The sequence below is a fragment of the Catharus ustulatus genome, chromosome 10 (genome assembly GCF_009819885.2).
Source record: "Catharus ustulatus isolate bCatUst1 chromosome 10, bCatUst1.pri.v2, whole genome shotgun sequence".
NCBI classification, from domain to species: Eukaryota; Metazoa; Chordata; class Aves; order Passeriformes; family Turdidae; genus Catharus; species Catharus ustulatus.
The window spans coordinates 17,195,649-17,217,027 of NC_046230.1; the positions used below are offsets into that span (position 1 = coordinate 17,195,649).

The following is a 21,379-nucleotide window of genomic DNA, read 5'->3' on the forward strand; positions in this document are numbered from 1 at the left end:
TGCTCATGTAGTGGCTATGTGCTTTTTTCCCCATTAGTGTTTAATTTCTTTTTTCTCTCCTTCATTTAATGTCTCTTCATACAGAGCTCTCTAGCACACCAGCCTATTGAGCTCTGAAGGCTTCTTCTAATAGTCCACAGATTTATCAGTTTCATGTATTTTAGAAGAATAGGTAATTTACTGGAGGCATTAATATATCATGAACTTCTAAGAAAAGATTGGAAATTGGTGAGAGATTTGGCTTTGGCATGAATTGTGCCACCAGCCTGCACAGCTCCACATTGTCACTGTCATCTACCAAGGGCCACCCCAGACAAGAGGCAAACCTCATCGATTACCTGGAGAAATAAGATGCCCCCTTGAACAGGCAATACAGTGCAGCTCAATGATCAATAACTTAAACCATCCCAGTACTAAATTGTGCTTCAAAAACTTCAACTCATGTTCTCAAAGTAGCTTTTTAATAACTGCTGCTGTAGAGACTGGGAAATAAGCATGAAGACTTGTCCACAGCCACACAATGATTTAGTAAGAGAAGAGGAAAGACATCTCAGGAGGTGTTTGGCTTCAAGACTCATGTTTGAACAGACATACTGCCTCTCTCCTTAGGCAGCCAGGAACTGTGCTCCCTGGCTGATGGAAACTCTTATTGTAACTTGGAGTGACTGCAGGAGCACAGATTGCTGCAGTCATGCTGTGGGGTGGGTGCCAGTGGTTTCCTTCACTCTGCTTCTCTTGCCTTTGTTGGTTTCTCAGTCGCTCTATCTCAAATGCAGGGTGGTTCTGAATCACTGCCAAGCATTACTAATGGAAGTGGGGAGCAGGAAGGAAATAAAGAGGAGTGCTTTCAGAATTAAAATGACTTTTTAGAGTCTAAAATGCCATATTAAAGCAGGACAGCAAAATGGCTGCATTGACTCTGACAATAGAAGCAAAATGGTGCTAAACTAGAAAAATGTGTAAGCCTCTGAAACTTATCAATATTATTGTTCTTTAAGACAACTTTAAAAACCACCAGAAATACAAAATAGGAAAGTCATGGGAGAAAATACAGCATTTTTTCCTGCCTTAGTTCTTATTAATTCAACTAGAGCTCCTATGAAAATTTTCTTTTTCTTTTCTAAGTCTGGACACTCAAGTATATTTTGAGCTCAAAGTGAATTCAGTGTATAGGTCATGCTCAACATCACAAATTGTTTTTTTCTGATATAAGGCAAGTAGCCACCTAAGCTAAAAAAATCTCTACTACTCTAAAAACTAGGGATGCCCCTGATCCAAAGTTTCTAACATGCTTTACTAGACAAGGTTTCCTTCCACATTTCATTATGTGTAAAAGAGAGCCCAGTAAATGAGTGAAAACACAGCACTTTTCCATGTATTCAAAATGTCCTCAAAACTGCCAGCTCCAGGAACTGCAGCAGTAATTTTGCAAAAGGCAGCCAGCAGTAAATCTGAAAGGACAAAGTCTTGGGACAAATGCTATGGCTGTTCACTGCTGGCAGGGACAGGCAGGCTCCATTTTGTACAAAGAGACCATCAATTTTGCATACAATGACAGAGAGGACTATGAGTCTAAAGGACTCTTAGAGATGAACCAACATAAACACATTTTGCTTAAGTCTAAACAGCCTGGTACCACCTTCACTCCATCATCAGCCTCAAGTCAGACTCCTTGAACACAGGATGACAGTGCTTGAGTAATTAAAATTACAGAAATTTCCAACTCTTGAAGCTGTTTGGTTAAAATACTAAAAATAAACTCCATTCTAGGCAGAGTTGTGCTTTCAGAACAAATGCCACCTGACCAGCTCTGCAAGGACCCACAGACGGCCCTGTGACACTGAGATGCTCCCTTGCACTGCACTGTAAGGGAACTGTATTTTGGGAATAGATGCTTCCATATCTGCTAAAGCTTCCCAGAGCTGGATTGCAAGCAGCCACTGTGGGGAAATGTCCACCCTGTTGCATCCTGCCTTGTTTCCTTTTTTCATTACATTCTTTCAGAATCTATTGGGATCAGAGGAGGACAAAGACTAAGTACAGTGCTGGAATTAAAAAAAAAAAGTTCTGGAAAAAAAGCAGTAAGTTCCAGCAGTAAGCTTTTCCTAACTTAACTCTGCTTGGAAAACTTTCCAGTAGTTCCAGCCTCACCAGATCCTGCTGAGTATGGGCAAGGACTCATTTCTCACTCAGTCTTGTGCAATGCACAATTCTTTTTATGCAATTTGTTATCACAAACAATTAAACATTTTAGTGGGTAACCTTTCAAATCTTAGCTATCTACTTGTCACTGAACTCCTAAACACTGGGCTATGTTCTCCCTTTCACAAAATGCCAAGAAGAAACATGTATTTGTTTTTTTGGATCTCCTCCATTTTTGAAGGGTGTCTGAACATCTGACAGCCCTACTGCTCCACACAGGCCAGTTCCAAGGAGAAGCAGCAGACCTGTCTCACAGACACACACTGTGACTGTACCCCTGGCACCTGGAGACACAGAATCAGCCTGGACAGATCTGGCAGCTCCTGCCCAGATCAACTCTGGTGCACAGGTCAGGAATACAGGCTAATGATAACAAGATGGGGCTGCACACAGCCAGTCCACAGACAGCAAAACTTTGAGTGTACTGTACCTCACCAGTCAGATTTTGAGCCTCTTTTCCCTCTGGGAGCCATTGTCCTTGTCTGCTTTCTGCACCAGAGGAGTAGCCTGTAAAAAATACTGGCTACTAAGTTCCACAGTGAGGTAAAAGAACATTTCAGAAACCCAGGCAAACATACTTTGCAGAGCCTCAAATGAGCTGGTTAGATACTCTGCAAAATGGGAACTGAGCTTTACTTAGGAGAAACAAATCTATGGGGAAGGCAGTTTGTGTGAAGAGCATTTTAGTTCAGCCAAGATGAGCTGCTTGGCTTTCTAGCACTTGTTCTATTTATTCCTGCACTCCAATCTTCTCAGTGTGACGTCTTTAACGAGGAGATCACAACATCCCCTATACTGGCCAGGGAGATTAAGCAACACACAGACACACACACACAGAACTAGAAAGCAAGAGTCTGTGAGATTTAACTCAAAATCTATGCTGCTTTGCCATAAGGATTTGATATTTAAATGACTGAATAACGTTAATCTTCCACTAATATTAGACTGCTGTTATGAGGTATTACCGGATAAACCCAAGCCATTTCCTTTGGAAAATATATTTCCTTATCACTATATAAAAGACGTCTGCTGATTTTACCCTGGGAATCTTCTATTCCTGGGAGAGATATTAATTTAATGTTGGACTTGCCCATGCCTAGGTGTCACTAGACCACAAAATAGGGAGCAAGGGGTTTGTTGTTCATTTCCATAAAGCTCAATAAACACAGTATTCATTACTAAAAATATCAGCTGATACACAATCAGAGCAAAGTCCATCTATTTTTGAAATTACCAGTGTCAGATTCTGTAGTATTTCTTTACAAGGTTCATTGGAATAACAAGGATCCCAAGTATACAACAGAGGTAATTAACCTCTAATTTCTATGAGCACATTCATAAAAGACTGCTTTAGGGTGAGAAGCAGGAAGAGAGAAAAGAAGATCACAGTTGAAACAAAAAGGGAAAAATTTTCTTTTGTCAATAGTCTGGCCATACTACAAAGCAAGTACAGACTGCAGCAATAATTTTTTTTTAATACAAAAGCTAACCAACAATCTTATCTAGAAGTGCATAGCTGAATGCTCAGATTTGTGGCATTTCAATAAGACTGCTTTAATTACTTCTTTTCTATCTCTTTCCATTGTAACACAAACAGAGATGCCATTGAGGATGCATCTCCCCTGATAAAGCAATCAGAACATGAGCCTGCAATTACAGTAATACTTTGCATAAAGGCTTCCCTTATTAATCCAAAAGAGCTCTATTGCAAAACTCACTATTTTACCAGGCTGCCATTCTCAATAGTGCAAAAATTCTTCTGGATTCTTTGTGCCTGAATTCCAAGCAACTCAACTGGCCTTCCTCTCTGGGGGAAGAGAGCCTCTATTTATTCAATTTCCTAGGATAAAAAAGGCACAGTTCAGTGGCACCACTGCATATCCAGCAGTTCTAAAACATCAGGTTCTTCCTGGACTGCTGCCCATCAGAGATCAGCACAACATTAGGATGCAGGCACTACCCAGACACCCATGTTTGTAAAGCCTCTTATTAATCATTCCTGCACTGCCATACATTAACATTAAGTAGGTGATTAGTGTGTTAGCAGCCAACAGCCCTCTTGGTTACCTCTCAGGTGGATACTGTTTACTCAAGAATTTTATTGTCATTTCTGTTGGCAAAAAATATTCCACAAAGAACAAATATATATTTTAAAGGAATTCTTTTTCTCAGTCTTCATGAAACAAAACCCAAACAAACAATCCCCCAGATTTAGTATAGAAGACATGACAATTCAACAGATAGAGCTGTGTTAGCAAGGACACACAAGTCCCTGAACAACAAATTCAGCAACCAGGAGGAACTGATTTTTAAAATTCTTCTTCAGCAGAAGACTGGCCAGGGCACAATCAAGGAGTACAGATTTTGTACATTTGAAAGACTTCTTACTTCTGGTTAACTGCTCAAAGACTGGAAGAGGCTACAAGCACATTGCACTATTACTGGGAGAGATCCTGTCCTGAGCTGCCCTTAAAACACTGCTCCACACATAGGAGGGCAAATATCCTTAACTCTGGATATACAAGCAGCTGCAGCCACCATAAAAGTCTTCAAGAGCCATCATTTTAAGGGATCCAAACAACACTTTGTTGTTCTCCAGCAATCTTACATAACTGGTGAATGTTTGGTACATGAAAGGAAGCATCTTTCATATCGAGAGCTGTTCACCAGTGTCTTTACATGAAGGACAGATGGTTGTCCCTACAGAGAAAGTTCTGCCCTTGACTTTTTACATCTCTGATATAAAGCTGATTTTGTTTGGTCTCTTGCTATTCCAGGGAATCAGGAAAGAGCAGAAAATAACTGTGTTTGAGAGCATACTTTAACTTGTGCTGCTGAGAACAGAAACCAGGCCAGGGGAGATTTCAGTCTTGCTGTCAAGTGAGGTTTCCACCTATACAGAACAAAGCAAAAAAATCACTACTGAAAAAGACTTTGTAAAAATATTTAGGGAAAATCTGAAGCTCAGTCTTCAGATAGACACATCTCAATTTCAGAGAGGTCTGTAAAAGAGGAAGAATTCATTTGTGCAAAGGACTCCAGGGACTCGGGGATTTTTTTTCCAACCATGGAAACTTGAGGCTGTGTGTTAACACTCCAAATCCCCCCTCATCAGATCAATAAAGCCTGCAGTCATTACATCTGATAGCTCCTGCCTTCCAGGAAATGAGCTTGTGAGTTTTATTCTAATTGTTAAAAGGCAGGTGTTCACACCACCAAAATCAACTGTGAAAGGAGCACTTAAAAGATTCCTGTTGGCAGTCTCAAGAGAAAGCAGGAATAAAAGGTCAAGCACTGGATTTCTCTTGCATTCACACACTGATTCTGTCAGAACTCCCCTTACTGAACACCTTTTCAACACAATATTAATTTTTAAACAGTACCTTTCTCTGGCAATTGAATTAACTGGGAATTTGTCACTACACTCGAGTCAATCCAGATTAATGCAGAAAGTCAATTTAGGGTTGAGCTAACTATCCCTTACTAAATCTTTGCCTGAATGTTTTTATTCTCCAACAAGAGAGTCCAATTCCAAAGCTTTGAAGTGACTTGGAACTGGACATTTTCACCAAGAGATAAAGATAAGCACAGTGGGGAAATCAAGCAGAAATGGTTAAACTGGGGTAAATTTTAAGCATATTAACAATGTGGTTTTCCAACAACACAGTCACCTCTTCTTTGACAAAGAAAAGTACAAACAGTAGAACTGGTAGAGCAGAAGTCACTCAGTTCACCTAAAGGTGGTTTGTTCAAAGCACTTGATGCTTTTTTTGAATCTCTGCAACCTTTAACTGCCCCACAGTATCTCACAAAGAGCCCATCCCTCACTGATGCAATCCAGAGTTCTTCTGTAACCAGGAATGCATCTAGAGATCACCACAAGTTCTCTGGGAAAGCAACACAATATCCTTGAAATTAATTACAGAATGGCAAGGGGATTTAATCTTACTGAGATTTTATATAAAACAGCAGTTAGCCCTGGCAATCACACTCTACACCTAATAAACAAAATAAAAATTCAAATCAGCCAGAGAAACAGCTACAACAAGCACTTTCATAAAGTCCACAATGACAAATGCCAATCTCCTATTTGCTGACACAGCACAGCAGAGGAACAAGCCACACTTTCCCTGGCATTAGCTTAAATGGTTCCTTGGATATACAGTCCCTGTGGATAGTATTGGCCTGAATGTCACTGCAGCTACAAATACTTCAGTTTTGCTTGTTGTTTTTTTTAATTTGGACTATGTCTGCATGAGAAATGGGCCTTGCAAACTGCACAACCCTCACAGTCAGAAGAGCTGACTAAACATGAGGAGCATCCTCACTTAGGATTACTCTGTTTCTCCAGGCACAAATGGGCAGAAAATGATTATGAACACCCTCAATGCCGAGCTGAGGGAGTCAGTGAAGATGTGAATACTTAGGTGGATGTCAGTGGCCCTCTAGACTGAGAAGACAAGGCCAAAGTGAGAATCAGATATAATTATTTAATGTGTAAGAGAAAGAAAAGTCATGGATCTGAGACACAGTGGTTTTATATCTGGAGTACTATGCAGGCAGGATCACTTGCTGCAATGCAGATCAAACAATTTTTGGTTTTCCGCTTAAAATTGTCAGGACTACAAGTATTCAAGGAAACCAAGTTCATTATCTTGTCTCTTCTGAGGAAGGGAGGAAAACTTAAGAGTGCACAGACCAAGTGGAGAATGAAAGAAAAATGAAAATGTAGTCAGGAGAGAATGATTGGCAGTTGCAGGAGGAAAGTAATCTTGTAAATGGACCAGAGGCTGCTCAAAGCAGATGCAGAGAGGAGGAATAAGGGGGGATTTATGCAGATTGAAGCAGAACTCTCAAAAAACAAGGACTCCATATCAGAAATACTGTGCTTTTTTTAGGAAATCTCCAGAATATAAGAAGTGCTTCAATTGGCAGTGTGGACTAGTGATTTGACAATTTAACCATCTCAACATTTTACACAGTGTTCAACAGTATGCAGTCTGAAAAGAGGGAGAGTTGTTTGGAAAAGCACTACAGCAAAACACAGAAAGTAAAAGGAAATAATTCCGTTCCAAACCAGATGAGGGGAGGTAAAATACCTCCTCTCCAAAATTATTTTGTTCTGAATGCTGTGCTTTGATCAACCTCTACAGCTCCAGTGACATGACCTAAGCTGATGTGAACTTCTGAGCATGTCACTAGGATCACCATGATGTGTAAGATGGAGGGTCTGTGCCCAAATCTGCATCTCTCTGCTTTAGCATGCACTGGAATTCAGAAAAAAAACAACATTAGTATGGGGACAGAGTAATAAAACCTCCACTGAAATGACAAAAAAAGCAATGACCTCTATTACTCTACTCTGCTTCCAAGCAGCTCTTATAGCTTTCATTGTCAAAAAAATCTAGAGTTATGTTTATACCATTGTATGATTGTATTATTATACTATTGTATGTTTATTGTATTATTTTAACATGCTTGTAGCTGTATGTTAAATTGTCAGAATATATTAAATCAGATTTTTGCAACTTCCATAAAAATATATTTTTTCAACTCAAGCAATGGAATATCTTATTTCTGCTGTGAAAAGGGAAGAAGGTATAAATACAGTTAGCTGTAATTCACAAGTTGATTCTTTCAATATTAATATCAATATCAACATTAAAATAAAAATTTACTTATTGGAAAGTTAGACTTAGATACAAATACTATAAGATATTACTTTGGTGTTTCAAAGTGTGGGCTTCATAAGTATTCATGTTAAGGTGAATGCTAGACACATAAAGTTGAAAAACTGCCATTATCTGCACCCTTTACAGGTGTGCCTATGTTAAAATATAGCTCTTTTTTATTTGAATTTGCACTTCTCCAAACATTCTACTGCCTCATTTGCTGCATTCACTATTTCAGAACTGGCAGCACTAGGAACAATGCAGACAATGTTATTAAGCAGGAAAACAAGGTGCTGTCTCACCAATGCAAACAATGCAACAGATGTGAGTTCATAAGGCTCACCATGAACTGTGAAAGGATTTCAGCTGGCCAAGAGAAAATTAAAGAGGGCAGTATGGCTGGGGGATCAGCAGGAAAAGTTTGTGCTACAGCTGCCTCATTAATGCCTCCCCTCTAGTTTTATATAGATGGGGAGAAGGTCATGGAGGGATTGCCAGTGGGAGAGGAAAGGAACTTACCCTAGTGGTAGAATGAAGATGCTTAGAAAACCAGGGAATCAGTGTTCCTTCCTTCCTTCCTATGAAACTACCCTTAAGGTCAGTGTGGTAGTAGTGTAATGCAGTTCCTTTTGAAGGAATTACAGGGGGAAGCACATAAAAGAATTCCTTTCTGGAGTTGTTTAAATACTGTGTTTTTATGGCAACACTACAACTGTAATGATGCTTTGTGGATTAATGAGGGTTCCATAAATGAACAGCCCAAACTGCATTGAGAAATTTACTGGCTTCTCTGTCTCTTTCTGGAAAGAGTATTTAAAAACAACATGCATTTGCTCTCCAAGGCTGCATGGGGTTTTTAGTGAATTATTTCCTCTGTCTGGTTCATTGAGCACTGCAGAGAATAGAGCATCTAATGGCACTTGCTGCATGGTTCCAGAGCCTGTTTGTGACTTTGCCTGGTGTCCAGAAGCATGGAGCAGGCAGAATGCACGAGCAGGTATTTTTGGATGTTCTCTCTACCCAGAAGCAGGATGCCACTTCCTGGACTGAGCTGTTTTTAAATTTTACTTAAAGGCTACTAAAGTTCGAGCAAAATAACAAACAGAAGGACTCTTCCACTCTTTATTTCAGCTTCTGGGAAAGAAAGGAACTTTACTAGAGAAACAGTGAAATGTTAAGCTAGACTGTAAGCCACAGGCCAGTATTCTAATGCACCATAATCTACTCTAAGGAGTTAAACAGAAAGTGAAATGTCTAAAGTACCTTCAGAAGATGCACCTGTGTTAAAGGCTGGTAGGTATTTCTTGGTGTCCAATTTCCAGAGGGTTTATTTCACCACATGGCAGTACATTAATGGGGACAATGGTTGTACCTTCTCTCTCTGTAAACTCTTCCTTCAAGAGCAGCTGAGGGTGTTGCAGAACTCCCTTACACAGAGTTAGAAACAAAAGCCAACACTTGAATCAAAACTGGGTCCTCCTTAGTGAGGGTTTCTGTAAGAATTTTCCCATACACAAATTTTTTATTTAAAGCTGTGCAAATAGCCAGCTTTTCCACTGCCTCCTGAAATACAATTTCCTTTGACCTTCCAAACCAAAGTGACTTGACATTAACTCTCTTCTTCCTCAGCAGGCTGTCCCTGATCAGAAGTTTCTGACACTTAAAACATCAGATGAACTCTTGATTCCAAGCATGTGCAGCCTTCCTACTCAAAAGGCTTAAATTAGGTCATATGAAGAGGAGCAAAGAGGCATGCAGGCAATCTGCTTTCACTGGTGAGTAAAGTCTATGATCTTCCTCACTTTCTTGATTAATAAGAAAAAATGGATATAATTAGCTGTTCCAAGGAGCAAATAAACTTCTGACTTGCTACAGAGTAGATGAAGGTTATGTACAGTTCATCATACAGACCAATCCATATAAATAGTCCTCTGTAGAATTAAATATAATGCCCTGCACTCTCAATCTCTAATGGAAGACTATTGCTCCTAGTTAGGTACAATCCTTTCAATACAGGATAAATTTAATAACACTATTCTTTTGTGTACCGCTATCCCAAATGCTGACTGAAAATAAAAAAAAATATTTTCTTTCCTCCTTTTACCTAAGTCTGCCATTCTTTCAGAAGAATGTTGCCTGAAATTCTAGTCATGAACATAATCAACTCAAAGGCTCACTCATGACTGAACTAATCTGATACTGTTTCCCTTAAGTCTCTTCAATACATAACATTTCTGTCACAGTGAGAACTCTATTCAGGAGAAATATGACAATGGAATCTCGAGTTCATAACCACAACTGAAAATCCTGGCTGTCAACTAGAATTTAGCAATGTGCAGCTGAGACCTGATTCCTAAGAGAACCTTGGTTGCTGTCAGGTGTCTTCCAGACAGAGCCTCTCATTAGTCCTACAGTGTCTGCCTGGGCACGAGGCCAAATGGCTTTGGAAACCTCATAGTAATGCCCAACGAGTGCATGGGGATACTCCCTCAAACTGTGCGGGGAGTGATGTTACACAGATGACAAACCTGCTTCTCTGAGTGCTCCTGATGTACTCTCAGGACAAAAGGCAGCACTTGAGAAAAGTTTTTAATATTCTGTGCTTGCTACTGCAGTTTATTGTACATCTAGAATAATGTGATGTGCTCCTTAAGATGTGAGAGCAACAGATGTGCAAAAATCACCTTTCATGTGCTTAAATAACTAAATTTTATAAACTCTGCAATACTAATATGAAGGAAAAAAAGGAGAAAATTTAATGTTGCCATGTGGATCTTAATAGATCATGATGTTTTCTGCTTGTTCCCTGTACCTGGGAATGCAGCAGACCTCCTACTTCTATACAAACATTGGCTGCTAGATGTAAGCAAAGCACTGGTTTATCTTTAATGGAGACTCTGAGCTCAAATTTGAAGCTGCCTTAATTTCGTAATTTAGAGAAATAAAAGAGGCTTGTCTTACATTTATAAGATATATATATATACACAGTAGCCTGCTATCTTACAAATTTCAAGTAAAATTTTGACGCGACATTCTGTCTGGGATCAGCCTAAATTCAGAGACAAATGTGCAAGAACATGTCAAATCAGCTTCCACACTAAGGCTGCTTTACCTAACAGAAAACTTTTTCTGCCAGAGACACAAGACCCACATCAGATATTAAAAAAAAACCTCTCCTCTGAACAGTATCTGTTTAATTTGAGGATTTTTGGATACCTCCCCTCCTTCTCTATATCTGTGTAAGCTTGGCTTTTATCCTATATCTTGGCTGTGAAGATGCAGGGGTAGATATGAAGATCTACCAGTTCTCACTTGATGGATTAAATTACTATCTTCTGCTCTGTGGAAATTCAAATACTGTAACAACAGCTGAAGTATAAGGCACCAACGACTCCCAAGGATGCAAAGAGTAACTGATATCTTAATGTGATACAGAGGGAAATAATTTTGCTAATGACAATTGCATTATTTTAAGTACTTCATTAGGCTGGCACTAAGCAAGCAACTAAAAATACTGGAACCTTATTTCCAGTAAAATGTTGGATGGGTAGGCTTTGGAGAGATCAAAGGATAAATCTTAGATATAAATTTGTAACTACAAAGTGCTGAAAAGCAATATTGCAGCTTAAAAAGAAAAACCTGAACTCCAGTGTCAACTTCCACTTTTAAGTCTGTCAGATGTATACTCTGTGGCATCAGGCAACTCATTTGTATCCTGTGACACCCCTTCCACTGTCATGGGCACAAACCCCCACTTCCAACACTACACAGGGATTGCATTGAATCTGACAAGTACACAACTGACTGCAGCTCAGACATTAAGTTAATGCAAATCACAGGTTAAGCATAGTTAAGTATTTACACTTTTTCCAATGAAAGTTAACAAGGGGAGGACAGGAAGTTTTTGGTGTTTACTCAGGAATCAGACAGGTAAAACCAAACCTGGGGAAATTGCTCTTGCTTTATTTGCAGGTGTGCTTCATGACTCAGTCATAAGAAACATGATGACTCTGTGATTAGCATGCCAGAACTAGAGATCATTGCATAGTGTAGAACCTCTGTCAGTGCTGGAAATAATTCTGACATGGTAAAGGTACCTTCACTACCAACTATGCCCTGCCTAAAGCTTCTGTGTGAAACTCTGGTCTCATACAAAGATCTCTCAATGCTGCCAGGGTAAGAACTTGTTCCAGTTAGACTAACTGGGAATGTGGACAACTCTTGCTTGTAAAGTATTTTGTGTAGAAAGCAAGAGGGTTCAAAAATCCAGAAATATAGATGAGGGAGAACAAACTCTTGTTTTCTAGGGTGTTTTGAAACTACATTAGAGCAAGCTACATGCAGGTTCTGCTTTGGGTCTCTGCAGAGTTCAAGTCCCAGCTTCTGGAAAGTCCTGTTCCTTCTCTTGGCTGGCCAGCATCTCCTTTTAACTCGTGAATTTGATGGTTCATCTTTCTATTCCATTGCAAGGAATCTAAGAGTGAGATCTGAGGGAGTACACAGAGGAAACCTCAAAACAAAGGGGAATCTTTAAGCCAATTAAAGCTGCTACCTTGTCAGTTTTGTAAACACTGCAGCAGGTAAACATTTCAAATGAATAGGCTGCTAAACACCAGCCTAGAAATAAAATTGTAAACTTATTTCAATGTTGCTTCCAATTAGATTTCTCAGCTTTTGAATGCTGCACCAAACTAGCTCAAAACTTCAGTGACTATTCTAGGAATTGATGGACAAGACAGTCATTGACTTCAGTTCCTGTGTGTACAGCAGACCAGGCTGAAGTTAGAAGTGGTGGTTTCCCTGTCTGCAGAATAACATAAAGTTCATAGATACTCCTAGTGATTCTGGTTAACTGTATTTTCACTACAGCTCTACTCATCTTTCAAAGAGGATAATGCTCTGCTAGAAAGACTTCCTAGGCAGAAAAGCAATGGTGAGAATAAAACTGCAAAAAGCTCTGGAAGATGTTGCACAGGGAACTTTGAGGACTGTAGAAAAGTAGGTCAGCCTTTGACACGAGAAATTTCACCTGCAAGTGTTGGAGTGCTTGAGCTACAGGTGTATGTTTACACTGACCACAAACACGAGTCTCATAACTCTGTAATTGTTCTGGAGTTAATACTGTCAGTCAATATTGTTTCTTCCTGCTTATGTTCACCATATTACCTTGTTTCAGGAGACTTCTGAAGAATAGGCTACTGCACACCCTTCAAATTAAGTCCATGGAAAAATTTATCCTAAACTGATAAACAGCTACAGGACAATACTACAGAGATTTTGATAAGACTCCTCTGTACAGAAGCAAATAAATAGGTGACATCTTGTTTGGCTTTTAAGATTTAAATATAAACCCAATGTCCTTACTCTTATGTTCAGAGGCAATACATGGCACTTTAACCATCCCATGAGAATCAACTGACTCATTTGGGTTTTCTCCTCCTTGCTGTTCTGACTGAAAACTCACAGAAAGAACCACTTAAAGAAGTTGGACTCAGGAGCTGGATGTGAATCTGCTGTCGCAAACTATGACTGGATATTTCTAATCTACAGCACAGATGCTTTCCAAGTGCAGACCAACCAAACTAAACAGGGTAACTATCTACAGGGTCCTTATTCTAGGGCATTTTGAAAACATAATTCTGTGCTAGTTGATCTCAGAACAAAGATAAAGAGGCAACCCACAAATTGTTAAGGGAGTTGTTGAGGGGGAGCCATGAAAACAGAACAACCCTGAACTTTGACTGTTGGGGAAGTACATCACTGGCATTACTTTCTTTTGATAAAGGATGCTAAATACATACATTTAATAGTACACACTGAAGGTAAAGTGACAGAACAAGAATGTGTTGAAAGGGTGAGGGTTAAGTAAAATGCCCTTCTATAGCTTGGCAGAGTACCTGTCCCATCTTCCAGGGAGGAAGGCATAATCTTATTTCATAAATTTGAGATCACAGGACCAGATGTGCAGAAATATGTAATTATACTTGCAGAAATAAGATTTGGCTAATACTTCACATTAATGGATCTTCAGTTACCAACTGGACTGATATTGCTTACAGCCAAAGAAGTGCATTTTCATAGCACTAAACTACCTGTAGATATGATAATGGGTGTAACAACTGCTGCTCAGGCACATGCCTTCAGTTTGTTGATAAACACACTTACAAGCTCTGTTAGCAAATACTGTCCCTAAACAAATGACAACCTCTAAGTGTCTGTTGTCTGCTTTCAAAATTTTTCTGCACCATATTTACTGGACTTAGTGTTCAATATTAACTGGTGCCACAAAAATTCTTAGGACAAGTGTAATGAAGTATTATACTCTCATTTTCCTGCAAGCATCAAATGTATTTCCCTTGGTTTTAATATTTTAAAAATAGCAAAATCCACGAGAAGAGGGAATAAATGTTCCTGGCTTGAATTTTGGGACATTAGTCACAACATGTTTCTGCACTAGTGTCATAGAAAAAGGAAAACCTATCTTTGCATTGAAATTAGAGGGTGGATTTAGGCTATAATTTAATTTCCACATCCAGCATGCCCCAGTGAGTATGAAAGCTTGTAATTAACCCCTTCTCAGGAACCACAAGTAAACAGAATTGTTTGAGGAAACTCTGATTACTCAATGTGAACTAGACTCCCAGCTAGAGTGTCTGCTATCATGTTAAAATTAGGAAGCCTGTTTCCTCAGTGATGCTTCTGGCCCTAGAAACTGTTCTTGCCTCCCAAGGAATCCCTTGCACACAGCCCCTGGGTGCAATGCCATGCTCCTCTCTTGTGCTAAAAGCAAGTTCAGTTTGAAGTGCTGAGGTTGAAGGATGTGCTGAAGTCGGTGGAGTTGAACTCCCTCCCTTGTGTGAGCAGAGGAGAAAGGTTTCAGGTACTCAAAGTATAAACAGAACAGTTTTCCAGAACATGTTTTTCTCCTCCTTTCTATTAATTAAATGAGTACATGCAGCAATAGGGGGGGTGGAAGATAAAGCATCTCTAAACTGCAATTGTGTCTGGAACAGCCTGCCCTTGGACAAGGGATGGGAAGTCTGAGCTGATGTCTCCCTCGCAGGGAGCGTGGTCACAGCTGGGCATGAGCAGTTTCCTGTGGGGATGGTGTGGTGTCACAAGGTTTCCTCACAAATGAGGAATGTCTGCTCAGCCTCTCTTCTGGCTTACTAAAGGCAACAGAGATGTTTTTCAACTGTTTCAACTGGCTAAAAGTTTCAGTTATGAAATGCTTCTCAAGACTTTCCTGTTTGTCAGACTTTGTACTACATGGCCCCTATGGCAACTACCAACGTGCTCTACCATGTCTTTGGAGAAGTGTAGTCCAGATTTTGACTTAAATTGTCCTGCCAGAAGCAATTTTTTTTTTTGCAAGGACAAACAAAGCCAGACTAGACTTGAGACACTTCAACACAGACTGCAGAGTGCTTATAATAAAGCTTCTTGTCCATACTACGGCTGCTTGAGATCATAGTTTGTTGTCTGACAACCTTCCTCTCAAAGAGCAAATAGTATTTTCTCTTTAAGACAGCAAACAACAAACAGCATTATTTCATTCAAAGTTGGATACAGGCCTTTATGTAAATCCTGCTATCCAATAAAAACGATGTACAAACGCATGCAAAAGGCACTTAAAAGTTTGCTCCCTAGGCTTAACTTTCAAGGCACTCCTCACTTCTACCAACAACTTAGTCTGGTCTTGTCAGAAGCTCATTCTTCTAATTGCCAGCACAAAAGGCTTTTAATTTATGTTTTGACAGTTAAAATACTACATCTTCATAAATACAAAGAACTGTCAATAGTGCCAGCACGGAAGCAAAGGAACCAGATGCAGTACTAACAGCTGGGGGAGACTGAACGATTCTATAAATGTTAAGGAAAGCATCTGCTTATAGTTTGATAAAAGCTATCTATCTAAATCCAACCTAGAAAATCAGATCCTGCTGCAGCTGGCATAGAGATTATGAACATCTCACAGAACAAAAAAACTCCACCACCCTGTTTAGAAATAATAGGTTTCAATCAAGAGGCTATTTCCTTCACTTCTGTCCTTTTATTGTAAAAAAGGAAATATAAATCAACTCACAACAATATTTTGATGTCTAAAGGTCAAGATAACAAGCCAGCATTTGCCTTCTAAGCTTAGAAGAATTTACTTGAGTAAAATATACCACATGTAAAATAAAGCTACTCTATTTCTCACACCCTTAGTTTGAACAATGGCCTTTAGGTTGAGCTTTTCTCTACTTTGCTGAAATCCTGGGTTGGAAGGTGCACAAAGGCTCTCTCGTCTCTCTTCAGAGCTCAGATCTATGACACTTCATCAGCTTTAAATTCACATCCAGGTATCACAAGCATAAAGTCAGAATGCTTTCTGAAAGCCCCAACATGGAAAGTTTTCAAACGAACTGCACAGAAAGGCATTTACACACAGAATACGTCAGCGATAAAAGAAACTGCACGACCAACACACGTGCCAGTACCTCACGGTATGACAAGGAACAAGGTGTTTAGCTGCTCCTGGACCTGACGACCAGGTATTTCCTTTCCAAGCAGAGGTGCTTAAGCGCAGGCCAGAGGGAAAGGGATCAGATCCTCCTGGCGCAGAGCTACTTCACCTGCCCTCTGTAAGCCATCCCCGCTGCGGGTGGGGGGCTCCTGCTGCCCGCGGCCGCCGCCCCCGGCCCAGCCCCTGTCAGCGCCGGGCAGCAGGAGGGGCGGTGGCCGCCACCCTGCTGGGGACTTTGGTGGCGGGGACCCCCCACCCACGGCACCCGCAGGGCAGGGACGGGACCCCGGCCCCGGCGTCACGGGGCCTCCTTTCCCGTCCCCCGCCCCAGCCGGCTCAGGGCCGGTCCCAGCCCTGACGGACCCTCCCGCCACCGCCGGAGCGCGGCCGCCATGGAGAACCGCGTTGCCATGGCAACCCCCCTCCCGCCCCAGGGGCCTCGCCACAGCGGGGCGGCGATCCCCGCGCCCCCCGCGCCGCCTCACGGCCCCCGCACGGAGGATACAGCTTGAAGCCGCGGAGGATCTCCTTGGCCCGCTCGTCCGTGGCCGACATGGTCCTGCCGCGCCGCGGGCGGGCGGACGGGGCTGGGCCGGGCCTGGCGGGAGCGCGGCGGTGACAGCGGAGCCTCAGGACCCCCCGCCCCTCCCTCCCGCGCACCCGCCACTGCCCGGCGCAACCAACCCCAGCGGCCGCCCGCCGCCGCGCCGACCAATCAGCCGCTGCTGTCCTCCCCTCACCCCGCCTTCTGGCGCAGGAATGACAGCGCTGCTGACCAATCACACGGCGCTCTCCCGCATTCAAGGGTGGGTGCGCAGCGGTCGCTGAGAGTCTCCGGCTGGGCCTGACGTGGCCGCGGTGGAGGCGCCGCAGGATGACCGGGCAGGGGGAGCGGGCGGTCCCCGGACTCGAGAGCCCTCAGCAGGGAGCAGCTGAGGGGGCGAGGAGCCGCCCCGGGCCTGATCAGTGCCCGCCAGGCTGTAGCCGAACGTCCCTGAGCCCCTGGAGCTCGGCTGGCGCCTCTCTCCGGGCAGCGGGGTCCCAAGGTTTCGTCTTTGGGGCTGCTCGGTGGAGCTCCAGCCTTGAACTCGGGTGGTGCTGGGGATCCGGGTGCTCAGACCCAGAGCAGCTTCTGCTGGAAACCTTCAGAACCCACCCGGACGAGTTCTGTGTCGTCTGCTCCAGGTGACCCTGTCTTGGCCGGGGATTGGGCTGGATGATCGACAGAGGTCCCTCCCAAACTTGACAGTTCTGTGATTCTGCGCCTACCGAGGCCGGTGCCAACAGAACAGCTTTGTGGAGAAGGTTTAAAATAAATAGTGTCCTACTCCCTGGAACAAAGAGAGCCTTCTTTGCGCTGTAGTAATCTGAATCACAGAGCAGTTTGAGTTGAAAGGGACTTAAAGACCATCCAGACTGGCCTTGAACGCATCCAGGGATGAGGCATCCACAGCTTTGCTGGGCAACCTGTGTCAGTGCCTCAGCACCCTCACAGTAATTATTTCATCCTTGTAGCTAATCTAAATCTGCCTTCTATAATTTTGAAGGCATTCCCTTTGTTCTATCACTAGAACTCTATCCCCTTTTAAAAAATCCCTCTCCAGCTTTCTTATACGACCCCTTCAGGTACAGAAGGGCCTGAATAAGGTCTACCTGGAACCTTCTCCAGGCAAAACAATGCAAATTCTTTCAGCCTCTCTTCATAGGAGAAGTGCTCTAGCCCTCTAATCATCTTTATGTTTGTGTAACAGAGTTGATTGTGCAGGGAAAAAGTCTCGGGTTTGTTAGCACATCCCAGGAGGCAGACTGCACTTTAACATGAGCAGATTAACCCCTCTATTAACAATCTGAGTGCAACTGATAAAAGCATTAAGACATAGTAAAAATAAAGCCAGCAGTTGTAAACCAATCCTCACACAAGGACCAGTGAACAGTCAGGTTGCCATCAATACACTCACTCATGGCTGCACTTGCCTCCAAATCGCCCACTGTACAAAAGTGGAGAATGTGAGCATTAATAAAGGCTGCATTTAATGCATAAGGGTAAGGCCACTGCCAGTATCACCAACAAGAGATCTTAATAATAAAAATAGGCAGCCTTTATTTCCCTTATGTATATGATCCATGCTCAATTTCCCACCATCAGTGTAAGTGTATGAAGGGGTCATTTCAGTCTGGGCAGAATGCCAGGGGTGAGCTGTGCAAATATATACTTGTGTTGTCCATCCTGGATTTTAGCTAGGCTGTAGAATTGCATGCTGTCTAAGGAGGAGGGACTAAAGATCACCAAGGAGAAAAGACTGATGAGGAGAAAAGCAAGCAAGACAAAAGCAGAGCTGAAAAAGGCAGAAACAAATGGTTGTATGTAGGGATGAGCCTGTCAGGTGGAAGTAGGTTTACATGCTGGTTTACAGAAGTCGTGAGGAACTCAATCCTGTCTCCATCCACGCTCCTCAGAGATGAAGGAGCCAGAGACCAAATGGATCTCATGGAAAGGAACTCTTGCAGCTTTGAAGGGCTTCTCTAGCACAGGGGAGGGATGATTGTGGAGTTTCAAGTTGGAGCCTTTGCATTTCCTGGCTAAGTCTCAGAATTCTCAAATTCACCTTGCTGTGCAGGGAAGCACAGGCCTCTCATTCATGAACTTCTGGAAATCACAGAAGAGCTCATAACTGAAGTGTGAAGCTCTTGCGGCTACTGCAGGGCCAAGCAGCAGTGGAACACATGACAGCACAACTCAGAGTGGCAAAAAACATGGGATCTCTCAAAGTCCTTGGGCTGCATTAAAACAAACATCACCCTAGAACACATCATCATAAAAATCTCCTTTTCAAGAAAGTTGCTGCAAATCCCTCTATCCCTTGGTGCCACTTGGAATTGAAAACTTTTCCTTCAGATCTGTGGCAGGTGTGGCAGCTTCTGAGCTACCACTGCAGGCGAGGAGATGCCTCCAGCCTGCTTTCTGCTTCTCCAGCAGCTGTTCTCTCAAGGTGCAGGTAAAGGAGCTGGTGTTTCTGCAGAGCAGCATAACTGGAAGGTACTTTAGTAAACTGGGGCTTCATCGCACCCCACACTTGATGGAAGAGGTTGTACAACTTCACATCTAAACCACCCAGACATCACCCCTTGCCTGGCTAAGGTGAGAGTCCAGTAAGCAGCTTAGTCCCTGGATCCTGGGAAATACTGAGAGTTTGGAATCTTTTCAGTAGAGCATGGAACCTCTGCTCCACCGTGCTCTGGAGGTGTGTTCTGGCAGCTGCAGGGAGTGAGGACGAATGGATGAAGGGTCATGGAAGCACGCACAGGTGAGTGATGAATGATAAGTGAAAATATAAGAAACAAAAAAGTATTTTCACTGTTGACCCTCTCTTTGGTGAGTTTAGATGTCCTCAAAAGTCTGGGGGTCCAGGACACCACTGCTTGGGAACATTACTGTGGCAGTGTAGGGAAATAAGGTGAATTATATGCTGCCTAAAAGGGACCTGGGCTGCAGAATCAAAAGGGGAAGAGGTGGGGTGAGTCAAGAGATAATGCCAACATTAAAAGATAAAATGGATTAACATCTCCTGGCACACAGAGAGCTGCGTGGGTGGAACAAGAGGTTGCAATAGCTGTTTAAAAGGGAATGAGACAGCTGGACATCCACATATTTTTCCTCTTAAAAACAAAAATCCATACCAAAAGCTGAGCTTAGCTGATGCTGTCCTCCAAAGTCCAGGTCAGCCAGCCAGGCTGGCTGTCAACAGTTGGGAAGTATCAGGACAGGGACTCCTGGCTGACCTACATGTGGCTAGCAGATGATTTTTACCCAGCAAAAGGTTGCAAAACCAATCCATGGAAAATAGCTCACAATCATATATTTCCATTTCTATTTCAGTCTGGAATTCAAGCTTTAGCGAGTGTTGGGAAAAAGGAGGCCACACACTGCTTGTCCAAGGCAACTGTTCCAGCATGTCTGCAGGATGACAGGAACTGTGGAGAAGGGCCTGGTTAGGATCTGATTAAAGAGGTAATTCTCCCTCTCTGTGCAAATGAGAGCTAAGTGTGGCTTAAGTAAATTACTGACTGGCTTGTTATAGCCCTGGCTCAGTTCCCTTGTTGCGCAGGGCCTGGTTTTTTTTTACATCCAATTTGCTTTGAAGCCCAGAATGTCACAACAGCATTCCAGCACCTGCACCTCTGCACTCGGCTGACACCTCTGATGGATGATGGGACCCTCAGGACCTGCTGTGGATGGCTCTGAGACACAGGCTAAGCCCCATCAGTTTCCCTAATAGTTTCTGATGTTCATTCCTTGAAAGCTCCCCCCTCCTGACCATGCTGGTCCATGATTTGATCTTCAGGGACTTGCTGACTGCAAGTCAGAAGCACGTTGCTCACAGCTGAAGGATTTTTAACAGAGACACATTTTATTCACAATATGGCATGGATGAGCCTACAAATCTTGGGGAGGTTAGCAACCCCCGATTCCATCTTCTTTACACCCTTGTTCTGATACCCCTTCAATTGAATTTTAGCTCCTGATCCTCCCTCGGGGGAAATTTAATCCTTCCAGTTCCCTTTCTACCCATCGTGTCACAGCCAGAGTTCTGCCCTTTGGTTTATCATTTCTATGGACCATTTTTCTATGGAGTTTAAAATCAGTTCTATCTTCACTCCATCTCTTGGTATTTCCCAGGAGGATTGGCCTGAGAGGCTCAGCTGGTAGAATCACAGAATATCCTGAGTGGGAAGGGACTCACAAGGATCATCAAGCCCAACTCCTGTCCTTGCACAGGACAGCTCCAACAATCCCATTGTGTGCCTGAAAGTGTTTCCAAACACTCCTTGAGCTCTGCCAGGGTTGGAGCTGTGACCCCTTCCCTAGCAAGTCTGCAGGTCCCGCCGTCCCCATGCCGCTGTCCCGGGGATGCCGGGTCGCGGCTCCCGGTCCTGGCGGGACCGGGCGGAACGTTCGGCGCGGCCCGCGCGTTCCGGGGGGAAGGAGCCGCGCGCG

The 21,379-nt window shown here is 42.8% G+C and overlaps 1 protein-coding gene across 2 annotated transcripts in view; it reads right to left on the reverse strand.

Annotated features, from left to right (window-relative positions):
• The window catches only part of PDE6D (phosphodiesterase 6D), a 33,420-nt gene extending 16,409 nt beyond the window's left edge, over window positions 1-17,011 (reverse strand). Inside the window, exon 1 of one of the 2 annotated variants that reach the window (XM_033068620.1) lies at window positions 16,889-17,011. In XM_033068620.1, coding sequence (XP_032924511.1) covers window positions 16,889-16,938 — 50 coding nt within the window. In that variant the 5' untranslated portion in view covers window positions 16,939-17,011. Of the gene's footprint in view, window positions 1-16,357; window positions 16,482-16,888 lie in introns of those variants that run through there. The other variant, XM_033068621.2, reaches the window with a different exon arrangement.
• Between the last annotated feature and the right edge of the window lie 4,368 nt (window positions 17,012-21,379).